At 33.5% G+C, this 18,846-nt stretch overlaps 1 protein-coding gene across 3 annotated transcripts; it reads left to right on the forward strand.

The window, feature by feature from the left end:
- On the forward strand, positions 1–17,146 carry LOC148941553 (uncharacterized). 3 transcript variants are annotated; one of them, XM_089104260.1, is made up of 3 exons: positions 1–107; positions 4,123–4,305; positions 11,594–17,146. In XM_089104260.1, the coding sequence occupies exons 2-3, from the start codon at positions 4,206–4,208 to the stop codon at positions 12,754–12,756; spliced, it is 1,263 nt and encodes a 420-aa protein (XP_088960386.1). In that variant the 5' UTR covers positions 1–107; positions 4,123–4,205; the 3' UTR covers positions 12,757–17,146. The 3 variants fall into 3 exon arrangements, with proteins under 3 accessions (XP_088960386.1, XP_088960387.1, XP_088960388.1); XM_089104261.1 differs by having other exon boundaries at positions 18–123; XM_089104262.1 differs by having other exon boundaries at positions 101–230.
- Positions 17,147–18,846: the final 1,700 nt, after the last annotated feature.

Consider the following 18,846-nt stretch of genomic DNA (forward strand, 5'->3'; position numbering starts at 1 on the left):
GAAAATTCAAAGAAAAGCAATGCTAGAATATAGAGTCAAATAACGACCTATTATGAACACTAGACAAGAGAGGACGATTAATCAATAATCATTTCGAGACAAAAACTGTAATAGCAAAAAGTGGTAGAAATTTAATGGTTCAACTCTCCCCAACGAAACACTAGCCTAGGAAATTCTGGAAACTAGCCAACTTTAAAATATCCTAGAATAATTATTTCTATAATTCCAAGGTATCATTGTACAATTGGGGATGTTGAGAAGGAAACAGTAAAAATCTGAAAACAATTTGAAAAAAAATCTAAAATACCTAGGTTACTTTTATCATTCATAATAGCACTTCACTTTGCATTAGGCTATCCCCTCTGCTAAAGTGTCAATATATAGCCCAAATTAGCCTAGATAAGGGGCTATTGAGAAGGAAACATATTAAGAAAACAATTCTTACTTTATTATACACATAATAATTATGGCTTACTCATTTTGACCACAGCTCCACTCTTTACTCCCAACCCCCCTCTAATCTGCAAATATAGCCTAGGCCTACAGCCCAAATTATATATTTTCCTTGCATTTCAAAGATTTATCTCTCTTGTTTGAGCCAGTGTACCCATAAGTTGAATCAACTGTGGTGAAACAAAAAACATGAGTGACAGGCCTAGTGGAATGGGTAAATATTGAACAGTTCATAGGCTATTATAAGCCTACAAGGAAGGTGAGCATGCAATTAAATGCCAGATTGTGTACTCATTCTTAATATAATCATTGATTTTTGGTAAAGTTCTACCATATCATATTATTGACTTACACATAAAGTGAATATACCACTCGATGCCTTTTTTTATGCTGATTACGAATATAGTAATCATTTCTATCGGAAAGGAATTTCAGCCCCCCCCCCTATATATGCCAATTCAGGGTATATATTTATAAAACCTACCCAAACCCGGAATTGGTATATTTAGGGGGGGGGGGCTGAAATTCATTTCCGATATAAATGATTATCATGTTTGTAATACTCTAATAAAAAGGCATTGAATGTTTTATTAAATTTAGTCCTAACACAATAATATTATTTGGTAGAAATTTACCTGATTTTCTTGCAAATTCAGTTTTAAGCCTTTTTTGGACCCTTGAAAATGATAATTTCTTTCTATTTTATTTTTTTGGTAGTCTATAAAAAGGGTTAAAACACTGGTTTCAAATTTACTATTTCATTATAGAATCAATTTTGTTAAAGTTATATAATCTACTAAGTATTGATTTGTCACAATTAAGTTGGATACAAATTCAAAACAATTTCTCGATTTTTGTGTCTGCAATGTTTCTTCTGTTGGTTTTGATATTTTTCACCATATAGGTGAAACAACAGTTTTTAAGCAGCCTAACAGAATAAGAAGGAACCTGGCAGATTTGTTTTGATTTTTGTTATTCAAATTCATCTTGACAAATCAATGTTTGTGAATTATACTGCTTTTACAAAATGAATTTATAATGAAATAATAAGTTTAGAACAAATATTATAACCCAGTTTTATATCCAAAAAAAAATAGAATGAAATTATAATTCTCAAGTTCTAAAAGAGCTTAAAATTGAATTTGCAAGAAAAGCAATTATTATGTTCAGAAAAAGCATAAAAAATGGCATGGTATGTTCACTTTATTTCTAGATCAATAATATGAACTGGTCAATACTTACTATGGAATGTATAGGAAATGTAATTTTATTTGTATATTATGAGGGTTGGAGATAGATGAATTTGCAGTCAAAATGTGTTAGCTACAATTATTCTGTACATTATGAAGTAAGAATTGTTTTCTTAGCATGCTTCCTTCTCAATAGCCCCTAATCTAGACCTTTACCTATATTCCCTATGTATTTGTCTGTTTCTTAGTTTTGTTGACAGTGTTTCTTTTCTGTTAAGTAAATTTGAATATAAGATTAACATAATCAAGGAACAGAAAAGTCCATTGTAAATATGGAGTTTGGGCTATATGTTTATACATTAGGGCAGTACTAGGGCTGGGCAGGGAAAGCTGCCCCCCTCCCAGTTTTTCTGACACCTGCCATTAAGTTCCTTTTATTTTATATTTTCACTCTCCTATTAAGGTGCTATGCCCCCCCCCACTCCAGATTATGAGACCTAGAACTACTATGGTAATAAATTTTTTTTTTTTGGGGGGGGAGGGGTTAAAGTGAAGTACTTTGGGAATAATTAAAGTAAGTATATTAGGATTTCTTCTTAGTTTTTCCTTCTCAACAGCTTCAACTGTAAACAAAGTGGTTTACTTTACTTTAACAAACAAATATAGGCCTAGGTGTTAGTGCCACACATCCACTCCAGAAAGAAACACTATAAAATGCTAAAATTCTAAAATACTTACTAATATCATTACATAAGGAATACCAATAAACTTTGTTGCCCATTCCTAATGGACGTATATATACATATATATATATATATATATATATATATATATATATATATATATATATATATATATATAAATATAAATACAAGGTAAAAGTCAAAACATGATAGTAAACACTCTTATTTCAAGTATTGTGATAATAAATTTGAATATGCAAATCAAGTATCATGATTCAAATATCACAACCATAAATTTGAATAGGCTATGCAAATCAAAGCTTAATATGCAAATCAAGCTTAAAACAAACAAAAATCACTAAAAACAAGAGTTTGGCTAATGCCCCCTTCCTTAAATGTAAAAGTTTAAATCCTACTGCATCATTGACACTTTACTGAAAACTATAGGTCTATGTGCCTTGAAAGTCTTGGAAAGAACTAATAAATTAAACTTAAAATTTGATATATAATCATATTAATTGATGAAAGCTCATCAGTTCAAGATTTTATTTAATTATAATTTCCATTTTTATTTTCAATGTTGTAATAAGCATAAAAGAAAATAATTATAATATAATTTGTTTTCAGTAAATTGCCAATTATGCAGTAGGTTTTAGATTTTTACAGAGATTGGGACTGTAGCCAAACTCTTGTTTCTTTGATTTTTGTTTATTTTAAGTCTGATTTGAATATTCAGTTTAAGTTTTACTTGTTTTAAATTTTATTTATTCATTTATATTATTACCTGTTGTTTGTTTGTTTGTTATGATTGTTTATTTAGTTTCTGTTCATTCTGGGTCTCATTTATTATTTAATAGTAAAATATTTTTCTTCACTTTAAGTTTGTTTTGTATATTCAATTTTAAGTTTTACTTGTTTTAAAATATATTTATTCATTTGTATTAGTACCTGTTGTAGGCCATATTTGTTTTCTATGATTGTTTATTTAATTTCTGTTTGTTTTAGGTTTGATTTATTCTTTAATAGTAATTTCTAGTCGTTTTGAGTTTGAAATATTATTGGTTTTTGTTTCTCCTTACTTCTCTTTGAAAAACTTCTGTTTTGGAAAGCTTTTTTTCTTAATTCAAAAAATAATGAAGGATTAATTCTTTCCATTAATTGGGATTGTACTGGGTGCAGGGCAATTAGTTTCAAAATTTTTTTGTCTTGAACCAACTTTATCAATATACACTGTCCTTATTTTCATTTTTTTCCCCAAATATTTATAATACAATTTGTTTTCAGTAAATTGCCAACTATGCAGTAATTTTAGATTTTTACAATTAGAGATTGGAACTGTAGCCAAACTTTTGGGTGCAGAGTTCCCAAATAGTAAATTCCATCCATTTAGGGTGTTATCATCATAATGATAAGATTCAAAAAATTTCTCTTTTGTTCTTTCTCTTATTTAGCCTATTACTATTTGACAAGAAAAATAAAGATTTGTATTTAATTTGCCCTCAATGTTTGTGCTATTAAAATATGCTAAATTTGTTATTTATAAAACTAAGAATTATTTTTTAATTATGAAATAAAGAATTTCTAGCACAATTTAAAAAACTTTGAAGCAAAACTTTTAAATTTACAAACTATTCCAAGATAAATCTGCTTCGAAAATATGTAATTCCTGAAGCAAATCCCACATCAATTATTGCTAGTAATAAATCTGATCCAATATCTATAATGTCATCTTCATGATTGCCCTTTGATTTATGATAATATGTACAATAACAGACAGTAATTAAAAATATTTTTAGGGAATGTTGGCTGCTATTTCAATTAAGGAAGAGCTGTATCTACATTTCTTCTCATTGTAGCATTTTCAGTTCTCAAATATGAAATGAGCACTGATTTTGTCAAAATAAGGACTTACAGATCTTTGGGGAACATAGAAATGACTGAATCAATTCCCAATTTGGAACTGCCTCTTTCTCAAGAAGGTAAGTTTTATTTAGGTATATGGTAGATTTGGTAGATTATGGCCTCAGGCGGCTTGGTGCTGTGATGAGTTGTTAGTAGTAGTAGTAGTAGATGTATTTCTATTAAGGTATATTTAAACACTCTTCCTCATCAAAAAAAGAATACAAACAAAGCAATTTGATTAACTAACAGCTTGAACATTTCCAATTCTTCATAGGAGTTAGAACTAGACCCCAGCGCTACGCCGATAAGGGAAGGCCTCAGTGCATAAATGTACTGAGGATTATAACTAAGATTAGATGAGTTTCAAACAACGCCAGCGCTACTTGCAGCAAACATTTCTTACAGCACACTTACGCAGAGATAAATTTCCCACAAGTAGCACTGGCGTTGTTTGAAATACAACTAATTTTAGTTATAATCTTTAGTACATTTATGTCAATTCTTTTTATGGATCTGGCTAAAAGAAATGTTTAGAAAAGCGAAAATGGTGAGATGTTAGCATGGTATAATAAATAGAGGCAGTTCTACATCTATGTGTTAGTATTTAAATCCAACATGTAAGGAACACTGCTTTATCAGCCCTTATTGGGCATTTCAACTACGAATAAGATAATTTGGAGCTAAATTGGACTTTCAGTTAATTATTTGAATTAAAAATTAAAACAATTAAATGATTCCTCGAGAGGACCCCCCCCCCCCGCACTACCAAAATCTATGAACAAACTGCAATCGATTTGACCTATCTAGCTATAGTGCGAATATTATGCTAAAAAGCACTAAGTCTTATTTATTTTTCTATGATTTCTTTGTCATTCAGAAAATTATATTTACCATATATCTACCTTCTTATTCTTCAATAAATAATAATAATAATAATAGTTTATTTTTAACCAGCTAAAGTAATAAAAGCGGAGTATAAATAGAAGAAAAAACAAAAAATGCATATAAAGCAACTAAATACACAGTAATGCACAATAAAACACTAAATACACAATAGAAGCACAGTAAATACACAGTAAAAGCACTAAATTAATGAAGGAGGCGAACAAACCCATGATGAGCTGGGAAAGCCTTCACTGTCTGGGGGAGTTTGTCAGCAAGCCCAACTAGCTTTTCAATTATATGTGGAAGCTCAAAAACTGAGACAAGGTTACGGTTCCGGTACCACGGGGGCAAATATAGTAGAAAACCGAAAATAATAAAAACGTAATGACCAAGTATCTTTTCACCCAAGAATGGGATAAACACCAGGAAGGAACAAAATTGAATGATCAGTAAAAACAGAGTACAATTTAGCAAGGGTCTTCCTACTGTATTTCCCCCGATTGGCAACAATTTTGGAGTATGCCCAACCACCGAAAAGAAGAGACACATGGGACAGAAAAAGAAGCGCAATCTAAAGGCGAGTTACAATTACTGTTAAACGAAAGTTATTCGCATTTAGAGAAGTTCAGTGATAGACCAATTTTACTAAGGTTTGTTGCAACTGTTGACACAGAAACAGAAAGGCATTTTTTAGTCCTACTAATTAGAAGTATATCATCAGCATACGCTATGTAAGAAAGATTAACCACCTGAAAAATACAAGTGGTTGATATAGATAAAACAGAAGATAGATAAAACAGAGGATAGAAGATAAAACAGAAGAAATTAAAAGTTTAGAAATAGAAGGGGAAAGGACTGCACCTTGTCTGACACCACGCCAAACCGGAATTTTAGAATCAGAAATAGCCACTTCAGTTTTTATTCACAGAAAGGAATTAACATACCACTAACAAGGGAGAAAAACCAGAGAAAGATTAATGCCGTGACCAAAAAGGGAGAACAAAGCTTGTAGGTGGGCGACACTATCAAAAGCCTTGGAAAGGTCCAAGGCACAAAGATGGAGTTCATATCCCTTTTTAGTTGCGTCAATAAGAAGATTCATTTAAACTCGATGGGCCTGCTTGCAGCCTACCTCAGGCGAAAATCCAAGCTGATTTTCGCCAAAATGTGCACTCGATATCGATCACAGTTTATATAATTATCCAGTATGATCATTCCCCATCTCACCCATTATAAAAACCCGGACCGGGGTGCGAGCGCTCCAGAGAACGTAGAAACATAAGCGGCATCAGATCTTTTCACGGGTAGACAAGTCAGATTTCTTTTTTACGCGAAACTTGGCTTCAACGTTGGAACACTAATTTTGAAGAAACTAATTTTAAATTAATTTATTCCAATACATACATGAAAATCGGTAGTTAGTAGTGTAATGTTATTATTAGATGTTTTTAGGAATTAAAAATAGGTTTCGAAGTCTCAAATTGGTTTCAAAGGCATTTTGAGAAAGTTTCTGCCAAAATACGTGTTCCAGGGTAATTGGACCGCTGATGGCAGATCAAATGAGAGGAGCTGTTTGTACACGCCGATATAAATATATATATATATATATATATATATATATATATATATATATATATATATATATATATATATATATATATATATATATATCCGCCCCTGAAACCATCACACCTATTCCACCAGCTATTAGAAGAAAAAAAAATTCCTTATTTTCACAAATTTCATCAACCCCCCGCCTCCTTTTTTACAAAATCCTACATAGGCCAATCATTTGAGTCTACTGTATGTAAATAATAGATTAAGTCATAATTTGTATATAAACTAAGTCATACCTGTGAGATGGGACAGTTGCAAACCACTTGGCTGGCTCACCAAGTTTTTTTCTGTTTTTACAAATTCGAATAATGCCCTTTCTAACCATTTTTCATTGATTGACGCAAAAACACTGATCCATAACTGCACGAAGAAGTGGGAGGAGCTTTTTGTTCGCACCGAGAATGAAGACCAGAAATGATCTGCGATAATCTTACTGGATAATTATATAAACTGTGATATCGATGGAAGAAGAATATATGCAAAAACTTTACTGAGGTTGCACGACACAGTTATGTACCGATACAACGTGCAATCGCTAGAAGGTTTCTCTCTTTTAAGAATTGACGTTACATATTAACATAAAAAAATATCCGGTACCACAGACACACACAAGCACATTTGGGAAAGCAACTGCAGGTGTTGGAAAAAGAAGTGGACAATCAACTTTTAAATGGTTGGCAGAAATGCCATCGCAATTGAGGGAATTCGATTTGAACCTTTTCACTGCCTGCTGAACCACAGAGAGCTCGACAGACAAAATCTGAGTTTGGCTCAGCAATACGGGATGTACGGCAATAAGAAGTTTTGAAAAACCAAATAGACGTAATAATTTACTGAACTAAAAATTTTACTATAAAAGCTATGCCACGCACCGGCACTAATGGGGCTTATAGCAAAAAAAATTATCAAGTTTTTCAAAATTAATTACGTTTTGCCAATCAGATTTACGGGAAATTCGAAATTTTCAGTTTAGTGGAGCGCAGGTATTTTTTATATTCTAATTTTGTGTTTTGCTTTATTTGATGAATAACCCCTTCAGACAGACGACCACAAGAAACCCAAATAAGCAACCAAAACTTTGCTTTATTTTTAATTGATTTCAATTCTGGATCCCACCACCACTCGATTTACGCGTGTTTCGCCTGACTCGCTCCAGTGGTACAGCGGACAACTCAGCTGTTTTTAGACAAGAAACTAATTTTAGATAATAATCATTTAATTTTTTTTTATCATTTGAAGACTTACAGCTAAGCTGTAGAAGGTGGAAAGGAACTTGTATTGTAGCAAGTAGCATAGCTAGCGTAGAAATATAAAGCGATAGATTTGTCTTATTCCAATTTCGACGGAAAACCCATTTTCGCTCTGCTTTTAAAGCATTACGATTTGTACAAATCGGTAGTTGACAAACAAACGAAATCGGTAGATGATCTAAATCGCAATGATCTTCATGAACGGCTACGGTAGAAACGGGTAGGGCCGGAGAACAAACAACATGATCAATATTACTTTGGCTTCCGGAATGATGAAGATAAGAATATATACAAGTTTTTTCAACCAGCTTAAGTTGCGGCAGCGAATCAAATATCAAATCCCAGCGAATATTCGATGACAGCAGGTTACCGTTAAAGTCCCCCGCGATCAAAAAACGATAACCTCGATTTAAGACGGATTCCAAAATTTTCTGTAATACACTGCAAGTCTTAGCGAATCTTTTAAGAGACTGAACCGATTTTCTTTCACAAGGCAAGTAAACATTTATGATCACTAAAACGTTAATCCGCACAGCCAAAATGTTAAAAAAGCATAGGCGAGTAGCAAGTGACACTATTTCGGTTCAAAATACATGCAAGCCCACCCGACGGCCGTCCAAAAGTAGTTCGTGCCGCCGATACGGAAGCGACATGATTAGCCCTTCTTTTAAGCAGGTTTGTATTATCTGACTATAATAAGTGTTCTTGCAAACAGACAATGTCATAATTACATACAAGTTCGTCAATAACGTGCTCTTTTCCTCGTGTACCATTTATGCTATACGAAACAGCTGAAAAGGACTGCGTCATTTTCGGGCACTACTGGAAACGTGAGACTTGAGTACTGAGCATTTCAAACTAAAGGATGTATGATCACCGTTGCAGTTTGCGCATTTGGGGCTATTTCGGCAAGGCGTTTCCTTAGAGGCAGTATGATTTCCGGAACAACGAGCATATTTATCAACAGGACTGGTACAGTCCATCATCATGTGATCTGGGGATCTGCATTTAAAGTAGCAACGGGGTACACTGATGAAATCGTACACAGGGAATATTTCGTAACCTATTTTCTGGCCGTTCTTGATGGCATTGTGTTTTTGCGAATGTATCCGAAAACTCTAGGTTGATTCTTTGAGAAGAGCCGAAACGAGTGGTTCAGTCACACCAGGGTACGAATTTAGTCCAGCAATGTCAAAATCCTCAGGGATACCTCTAGAAATCCCAAGGTGACGCTTAAGCACAGTATTAGTGTTAGCACCCGATGCGGCTGCACTAATAGAATTGCAGAAATCCGAGATAACAGATTTCGCAATGTTGACATACAACTTGTCACGTCTTGGGCGGACTCTGGAAACTGATTCGTGATTCGACAATTGGTCGAAGAATTCCTTTTGATTTTTGGGGTTGCAAACTGTTCGGGGAAGGTTTAAAACAATCACTGTATCATGGCTATTCGGTAGTGAAGAAGCAGCAGGCCCGGACTGGGGTAGCGGTGAAAAATTGGTTGAATAAGACTTGAACTGATTTGATATAGTTTTTAGATGCAGGTTCAGTTCATTGACTTTCGAGAGCAAAGCTGAGTAAGCCGAAGCCGGGATAACTGGTACTTCCGAAGGGCTTCGAATGACAAAAGTTGGAATTATAAAACAATCTGAATCACCTTTTTTCAGCGTTTCCAAGATATCACCAAGGTGACTAGATGGCGCCTTCGTTCCGGTTCGCTTCTGGATTAGTGAATCGGGATCCAGCTTCGAGCCCAGCCATTTCTTTGGGATCACAATCACATCATAATAAAAAAAAACTCCGCTCCAAATCTCATCATCTATTCCCTCTCCCTTGTTTCGCTGAACGAAATTTAACACGGGCGAATAATGCAACATTAACACAGCAGATTAATTATCTTTCTGTTTATTAGTATAGTTCGTAGATCATAATCAGTTTTTTCATTTATGAAACCAGATTGCTTCGATTTATTGAATCCGTAATGCTAATGTTCCTTTACCTGTTCAAAATTATTTCACTTCTTAAACCGGTTTAGGTCCACTGAATACGAATCAAGTAATATATCAAATTTAAGATAGCTCCACTCGCTTTGAACTCTCAATGATCCCATTCCTGTCCTATTTGCAGATATAGATGGTATATTCATATCCACTCTTGAAAGTTTTAAAACAGGAAAATCTGATCTTGAACTAATGCATTATAGGAAGTAAAAGAACCTTGATATCAGGGAAAAAAATTTGATCTAAGCAAACATGGTGACACAGGAAGTACAAGTATATTTTCTTAAATTTGTCATTAATTAGACTCCAGGGGCGTACTTGCTATGTGCTATATGTCAGGGGGTAGCTATTCCCTAAAGACACAATTCCCCCCCCCCCCGACCTATGTTTGCCCCCCTCCCCAGCTGAAATTTAGTTTTTGCAAAAGATCTTGTCAAAATTAAGATAAGCCTGCATAATTCAAGCATCCAGAGAAACAAGTCAGTTTTCTTTAGTATATCTTTGCCTTTATGGTACTATATTGCTCATTTTTCAGTCTTCACTGTCATTTTCACTTGATTTGGGAACACTGGCTCCAACTTTGATGACTGAAACTCAACAAAGATGACTGAAACTGTATCTATGTCTTTATTTTTAAGGTGTTTTCTCTTAATTTTTTTTTTGTATTAAGCATCAATCTTTAACTTGCATCAAAAGGATGAGATACTCGTATCATTAGATTCATTAGTATCAGATATACTTATTCATGGGGTCAGTATTATAATATTACTCAGACCTTTTCTTTGAGAACTATAAAAAATTTTGCAAAAACAACAGGAAAGTATATTTCCACATCTTTTTGAAGTATTTTTATTTATTTTTTAACCTAAAAAAATAAAAATAAAAAAAGTAAATTTTAAAAATGTAATTGATAAATTGATAAAGTAGAATTTTAGTTACTGGAGGATAGCAAATTGTTGGTTTATGTTCAAGCAATAAAACTTTAGAACTACAGAAAAATTAAACCAAAAAATTGCTTGGGAAATATAAACTTTCAGTAGTCAAATTCTAGAAAATTACCAGAAGGAGATGGTTGAATCCCCCAAAAGTAGTTATTGCCATATTCAATAGAGTGGTAATTGTGTAATTGAATTCTTCGTTAAAATAGTGTGCTGCTATTTCAATTTGTGACAAATTGAAAAAAAAATATGCAAAAAACAATCCTAGTTTTAACTAATTAGAATGTAATTCATAATTTCCGTTAATAGATTGGTTTAATTAATAGGAATAATTTCTAATCAACTGTTTTGTAAGTTAATCATTATTTTTAGATACTAGTAATGCATTTAACTGATCTTTCATTAATAATTCATTATATTTAATGAATTACTGATTAAATATTTAATTAATATAATAAATCAATTATCTAGCTGAAGTTCAAAATAAGCTTTTACTAATAATTGTAATCAGTTGTTATTGATAATTAATAGTAGATTATTTAATGATATTTAATTGATAATTGAGTTTAGGGGTCTAATAATCAATTAATCACTAATTAAGCATATGCAATAGCTATTAAGTAAGTGGTAATTTATTCAAATTTGATTATAATTATTAAGGATTTTTTTTAGATATTGCGCCGTGTACCTCTGATTCTGCGGGCATTTGTGTAAAACGAGAAATAGACCCTGTTCCCGATCCCGTGGTTTCAATGAAAACTTGTTCATTCAAAGGAAACCATCAAGGAGGGCACTCATACGTCCAATCGGAAGCGGTTTCCACAATTCAACGTGCCTTTGATGTCGCAGAAGAAGAGGTCATACATCAACCACCAATAGGTCTGCCAGAAGAAGTCTCGCATCCAGTACCAGCTACAAAGGAGGATACATTGAATTTCGAAGCTTATGATTGTGATATGTGTGAAAAGACTTGTAGTTCCAATGAAGAGCTATCTAGACATCGAGAAAATCATATTATTAGAAGGCGGTATAAGTGTGAAGATTGTGGTAAAACATTTTCTAGGAAGTCGCACCTTACTGCTCATAAAAGAATACACAGTGGGGAGAAACCATATCAATGCGAAACTTGCGACAAGAGCTTTGCTCAAAAGGCTGGATTAACTAGACATATGCGACTTCACTCTGGAGATAAGCCACATGGATGTGAGATATGTGGCAAAAAATTTATTCAAAGGTCAGCATTTCTTTATCATATGAGAATTCACAATGGGGAAAAACCTTATGTGTGCGAAGTTTGCCCCAAGAGCTTTTATGACAGGTCAGCCTTGATGAAACATATGAAAAAACATTCTGAAGAACAAATATTTCAGTGCGAATATTGCAAGGAGGTTTTTCCACAGGCAAGGAACTTGGCCAAACACTTGAAATTTCATTTAAAACCACATGAATGTAAAATATGTAAAAAGGGCTTTACAAAGCGGGTGACCATGACTAAACACATGATGATACATACTGGGGAAAAACCGTATACCTGTGATTTATGCAAAAAGTGTTTTACTCAAAAATCTCATTTGACTAGCCATATGATAATTCATTCATCGGAAAAGCCCTATGAGTGCGAACTTTGTAAGAAGATGTTTTCTCGACGGCCTGATTTGGCCAAACACATGCAGATGCATAGAGGAGAAAAACCTTATGAATGTTCAATTTGCAAACAGAGATTTTCTCAAAAATGCAGCTTAAATAAACACTTGAAATTTCAAATTTGTCAACCTGGGCCACTCGAGTACAAATTTATTAAAGAAGAACTTTTTGCTGAATGTGTTGTTGATTAGATACACATTTAACTGCCCTATAGCAAACAAATCCACTTATAAATTGCGTTTTGGCGTCTCTAGGGCTGCTAATGCGACTGACCTTTAGTTCTCAATGTCTAGCTTGTAACAGATAACAGGATATGTTAACTCGGCTGTATATTATATAAGCAATGCGGAGTACAAGGAATAACAATATTTAACATGTCTGTCTTATTATGTGTATTATGTCCCATATCCGGCCATATGGCCTAGATGGACTATTCCCATGTTGGTCAGGCATTTATTATGGAAACAGTTTGGAATTCTAGCATGTTTACCCAATCACGATTGCTAAGACAGCTTGGGGCAGAACAGTAGCCAATTTAATGAAAAATATCCAATATCTACTGATCCTGATTTTTCTATTCTTACTGACTCGAAAGGAGTTTTTTGCCCACAAGTTGTGTTCTCAATGACAAAAAATCCCAAGTGCAACTATTGCTAGAAATTGAAACCGGATTACGATTCAAGCCTGCGTAAAACTAAGGCACATTCTATACTGCAGTCACAACCGTGAAAAGAAAACAAGCTTGTGAATGATCTGTGCTTTATATTGGGGACAGTTGAAATGTTGAGAATTTAATATTTAAACCTTATACTTACTCCTGAGTATTTTTAAAAGTATTGTGTCTTTTCATTAAATTTAGCGTACACATATTTACCGCACTATTGCTTAAAGCTGTTGTCTTTCCTAATGAAAAGTGCGTCTTTCCAGTCTTTACTACTGGTGGTCAACTATAAAAATTATGTTTCAACTTTAAATTGCGCGGGGAATAAAATATTACCGTAATGTGGAAATAGATTGAAGTGGCAATTTATTTAAACATTCCACGATGGTAACAGTTTGTATTTGACGCTAAAAAAACCCACTAGGTATCATTATTTTCCACTAACAGACTGGATTTGTCCTAACTAATTGCTTATGTATTTATTAATAGATTAACTAGTTGTTAATAGATTAATTAATAATATACTGTTAATTAATAGATTATTAATAGAACTCATTGCCAATAGATTAACTAATTGTTAATCTAATTAGTTAAGATTCACTAACTAATTAGTTAGTCAATCCTAGGGGTTGTCCAAGTCACTCCAAGGGGATAACACATTGCCGTAATGTGGAATTAGATCGAAGTGGCAGTTTATTTAAACGTTCTACGATGGTAACAGCTTGTATTTGACGCTAAAAAAAACCACTAGATATCAGTATTTTCCACTAACGGACTGGATTTGTCCTAACTAATTGCTTATGTATTTATTAATAGATTAACTAGTTGTTAATAGATTAATTAATAATATACTGTTAATTAATAGATTATTAATAGAAGTCATTGTCAATAGATTAACTAATTGTTAATCTAATTAGTTAGGATTCACTAACTAATTAGTTAGTCAATCCTAGGGGTTATCCAAGTCACTCCAAGGGGATAAAACATTACCGTAATGTGGAAATAGATCGAAGTGGCATTTTATCTAAACGTTACACGTTGGTAACTGTTTGTATTTGACGCTAAAAAAAAAATCCCACTAGATATCAGTATTTTCCACTAACAAACTGGATTTGTCCTAACTAATTGTTAATCTATTTGTTAATAGATCAACTAGTTGTTAATAGATCGATTAATAGCATATTGTTCATTAATAGATTATTAATAGAATTATTTGTCAATAGATTAACTAATTGTTAGTCTAATTAGTTAGGATTCACGAACTAATTAGTTAGTCAATCCTAACTAATTTGTTTTAATCACAAATATGTAATAGCTGATAATGCTGTTTTTTCTCTGTGTTGTTTCCACTCGCTAATCCGGTGATTTTGCCATTAATGGTTGTGCATTATATTTGTGTATATTGAGGTTTCTTTTTTGTAGGTTTTTCATAGTACTTCGCTTGTGTTTTGTTGTTTTGTAGCGGGTTAAAAATAATATGTTATTAAATTATTATATCCGTCTTGCAGCTTTCCACTGAGTGTGTCTGAGCTTGCTAAACCGCAAAAAATCCTCCTTACGGGATTCTGACGCTTGTCTGTGCTGTTTCATAGTACTAAATTTTTGTCTCGGACGTAATATCGCGCCTAAAACGCTGAGGGTTATTTCCGCATTTTAGGCATTATAATGATTAATAATGTTAATATCTGTTATAATTGGTTCTAAGAATCGAAAAAGTAATTCAAACAAAATTTCGGTTTGTGAATTAAGTAATTTAGTTGTTTGTTGTGTATAGAATGCTATATTTAGGTAATTCTGTATAGTACAGAATGTTAAGCTGAGTCACATAATCTTAAGTTACATGGGAGTTATTCAAGTTCTTATAAATTATGTTAGTCCAATGGTTCCCGTAGTTTCAAGTTCTATATCAGTTACGGATCTTGCTAGTATAACTTCAGTTTAACTACCCTAAGTGACTTGTAAGTTGTATATTTTTCTCAATCTTTTTATACCCAGAAGAATAATGTATCCATCCTCTGCTGATTAATTGCGCACTTTAAGCTTTAAATCTATAAGAAGTGGGTTAATTTATTCAACATTTTCTTGTAATTGTCTATCTTTAAAGAAATCTTATTATGTTTCCCCCTATATAACTCACAAATAATGTTGTCTAAGTATTTACAATAAAGACTTTTTCAAAGTTTCAGTGACAATTGGCGGTGACCATTAATGCTCTTTGTGTGGATGTGGTCAGCTAGCCCTTTAACTAAGGGCTGTATTTGAGGCAAGTTAAAAAATTACTTTGAAGAGTACACTGTGTTGGTGTTAACACAGTAGTTTTAAATAGGATATGGTTTTGTTTTTTGTATTGCAGAACCTGCAATATCAGGTTGAGGGTGTGAGTGCAGTAGCACCGGGTGTTTGAGCTGAATTGAGTTTCTGAATAGTCTTTAGGATGCTCTTATCTTTTAGTTATTTTTTTTTTCGTTTTTTATTTGTCAAAGTGTAATAATACTTATACAAAGAAAATTACGAATAAGAAATATTCACTTAGTTTTTTTTTTAAGTTTCGCTAAAATGTTCCATTCGTCTTCTAACGTTATGATCTTGCTTACTAAAACAGTCGTTAAAATGAGAATTTGCGAAGTCTTAATTTTCTTCTTCCATCAATCGTTATCTTCAGGATCCTTTACCCATTTAAGACTTGTTTCCTTCTCTCATGGTTTAATTTTCTTGCTGCTAAATGTTGGTCTCTTCTAAAATGCCGGTCGCTCAATGGAAAAATAACTATTTAAAGAGCTAATTTTAGAAAATTACTTTCAGCGCTATCTATAAAAACAGTAAAATTGGTAAGTTAACAAGCGACGCTTCTAATATTTCAGGAATTCGGCATTTTAAGTTGTTATTAGCCTGGATAATATTATTAATTACCGTCCTGTGGCGTCTATTAACGAAAATTTGCGAGGAAGGCGGTAAAATTAATTTTTCAAAATGGCACGGGTAAAAAATCTAGAAGTTAGACGTCCCCTTCCTTCCTCCCATTGACGCCAGTGTGACCATCTTTGTTGGTAAGATGTGATTTATAATGTGCTGTTATTTGATTTATATTATTACAACTTCTTTGTGGTCTGTAACATTTATCATTATTATTTTACGCTTAGCTGTATTTATTGTTTGGGTCCTTTTTTCTACCTACAACTGTCGAAAAGGCCGACTTTGACAAGCATAAAGGCCGCGAGATTTTTTACTCCTTCACGGGATATGATGCCTTGCTTCACTCGGCAGTTATAAGACACTGAATTGACTAACAAATATAATGGATGAAAATAAATACGATAAATTGGGTAATTTGTTAGTGCTGAAAATATTAGATAATTATTTATGCGGAATAAAATACGTAGTAACATTCTGTTGTCATTATTTTGCGCATTAGTGCCCATAAGAGACATGTAGCCCCTTGCATGATCTTAATTTTGTCTTTTAGAAGTTAGAAGCATCGTCCTATTGAACTATCCCAATAGTCGAAACCGTACATATGGGTGGTAAGAGTTTTTGGTGGGGGAGATACTACATATTTAAAGACCTGATTTCCTGCATAAAAAGACAGCTCCGTGGCAGGAACAATGAAAGAAATTATGGGGGAAAGTTCTAAGATTCTAGAAAGAGCAGACTCAAATGCTGTAAGTGCCTTAAGACTGTAATTCACCCATCCTCTTTGGTATGCCATTTTCTCGGGATTCCTGTAGATGTGATGGTGGAAAGAACAGGATTTATTTTTTCATTTCTCGGGCATTGCGCTTTCAAAACTGTGTATAAGAAATTTAGGCCTGCTATCAATTTTTGCTCTTATTATATTATTTTTGTTAAATTCGGTTGTTTTTTGTGCGTCTTCTTTTATGCCTAAAATTATCATAGGATAACATGGGCGCCCATAAGCTGAATTCCAGGGGGGAGGGGTCAAACCTCGTCTAATTGGCACTTCTAATGCTATATAATAGAAATCTCAGAACAAAAATAAAAAAAAAAGGCAACATCATTCAGCCCGGGAGGGGGCGGCAGCCCCCCCCTGCCCCCCCCCCATATGGGCGCCCATGTAGGATAAAGCATTGGATATTGTCTACGAATTTTAAGCTCTTGATAATTTTTGATGTGCTATAGAACGCTTGTCAAATTTTCGTTTTTTTTTGCATTTTTTTGCCTTTTACAAGTGAAAAATAACTGTATTTGATAATACTAAAATTTAACCTAAATCACAATAAGTTCTGAAACTTCAAGGCGTAAAGGTTTAAGTCATTATTAATATATTATAAAATTACCCAACTGTGAAAACTAAAAACAATTGATATTCTGGTAATGTGTTGACGTTTTTTCGGATGATTTTTAGTGTGGTTGAGACTTGATATACGAGCTTAGCAAGATCACTAAAATATATTCAAATAGCCATGAATGCTGTAACTGCCCCCTAATCATTTTGTGTGGCCTAAAGATCATGGTTAAAGTTGTACTAAATAGGCTGTTATACACGGCGTTAAATAGGACTACAAAGCAAGAAACGAAGATATATACCTTAAACGTCCTAACATATATGTTTTTGGTTGTTTAAAAGAACAGTTTTAAAGCTATGGCTAGAGCTGTTAGCCCGGGCAAAAAATGGAACATGAAAGAGCTGTCGTGATCGATTTCCTTTATTTTGGAACATTCATGCTAATTAAGGAGAACAGTTACGCCTTTAGTGCCTGCCTTACATTCTATGTCCAGATAAATCTAGTAAATATTTCAGTGGTTTGGTCCTATTAGTTTTGTTAACTTATTCCTCCCAAAATTTAAAGAAAAACCTTACTTAGGTTTTACTCACTTGAAGTTTCTCTTGTCAGGAAAATATTCCTGATATTGCTATATTCGAGGCTTACTCGCTGTGTTTGCTCTGTGGCTGAGCAGTCTAAGATTTTAGAGATTCAACTAAGCTGAAGTCCAAATTAATGATGGAATAGAAACCAGTTGTCGCTGCCCGATTATCAATATTTGGGGCGTCTTAATAGCTGCGACAAATACTTGTAATTTTCCTTTTTTTAATCCATGCTTTACTTGTATAAGCAGATAAATCTATCTGAAAGTGGAGAGATTTGGTCCAATCAGCTTTACTAAATTCTATTCCTTCCTAAATTTGAATAAAATTTTTACTGATACTAGGTTCACCTGTCGGGAAAATGTACCTCGTATTGTTCCATTCGAAGCCTACTCACTGCCTATGCCTGGAAGCTAAACCAACCGAATTTACGAAAGCCAACTTCAGTGCCTTATTCCAAACTAGAAATGGAGAAGGACATCCTTATCTCTGCCCCGCTTAAATGTTTGGTAGAGTTCTTGATAATAATTAAGGAAAGTAATTACAGCTGCTTCTTGATCCATACCTTCCATTCTATAGCAAGATTAATATATTTAAAATTGCAAGATTTGGTTTCATTAGCGTCCTTAAGTTATTCTTCCTGGATTTGAAGAAAATCGTGACTCGAAATATGTTAGCCTTGCTCAAGTTCTCCTGTGTGAGCTGAGTATGCAGACCAGTTCTTACTGACTAAGGGACATGCTTATTGTTGCTTTATCTCCAATACTTCCTTTCCGTTCTATTGCTGGATTAAAC

The sequence above is a fragment of the Artemia sp. Qi Xiang Cuo genome, chromosome 18 (assembly GCF_049724085.1).
Source record: "Artemia sp. Qi Xiang Cuo chromosome 18, ASM4972408v1, whole genome shotgun sequence".
Lineage (NCBI taxonomy): Eukaryota > Metazoa > Arthropoda > Branchiopoda > Anostraca > Artemiidae > Artemia > Artemia sp. Qi Xiang Cuo.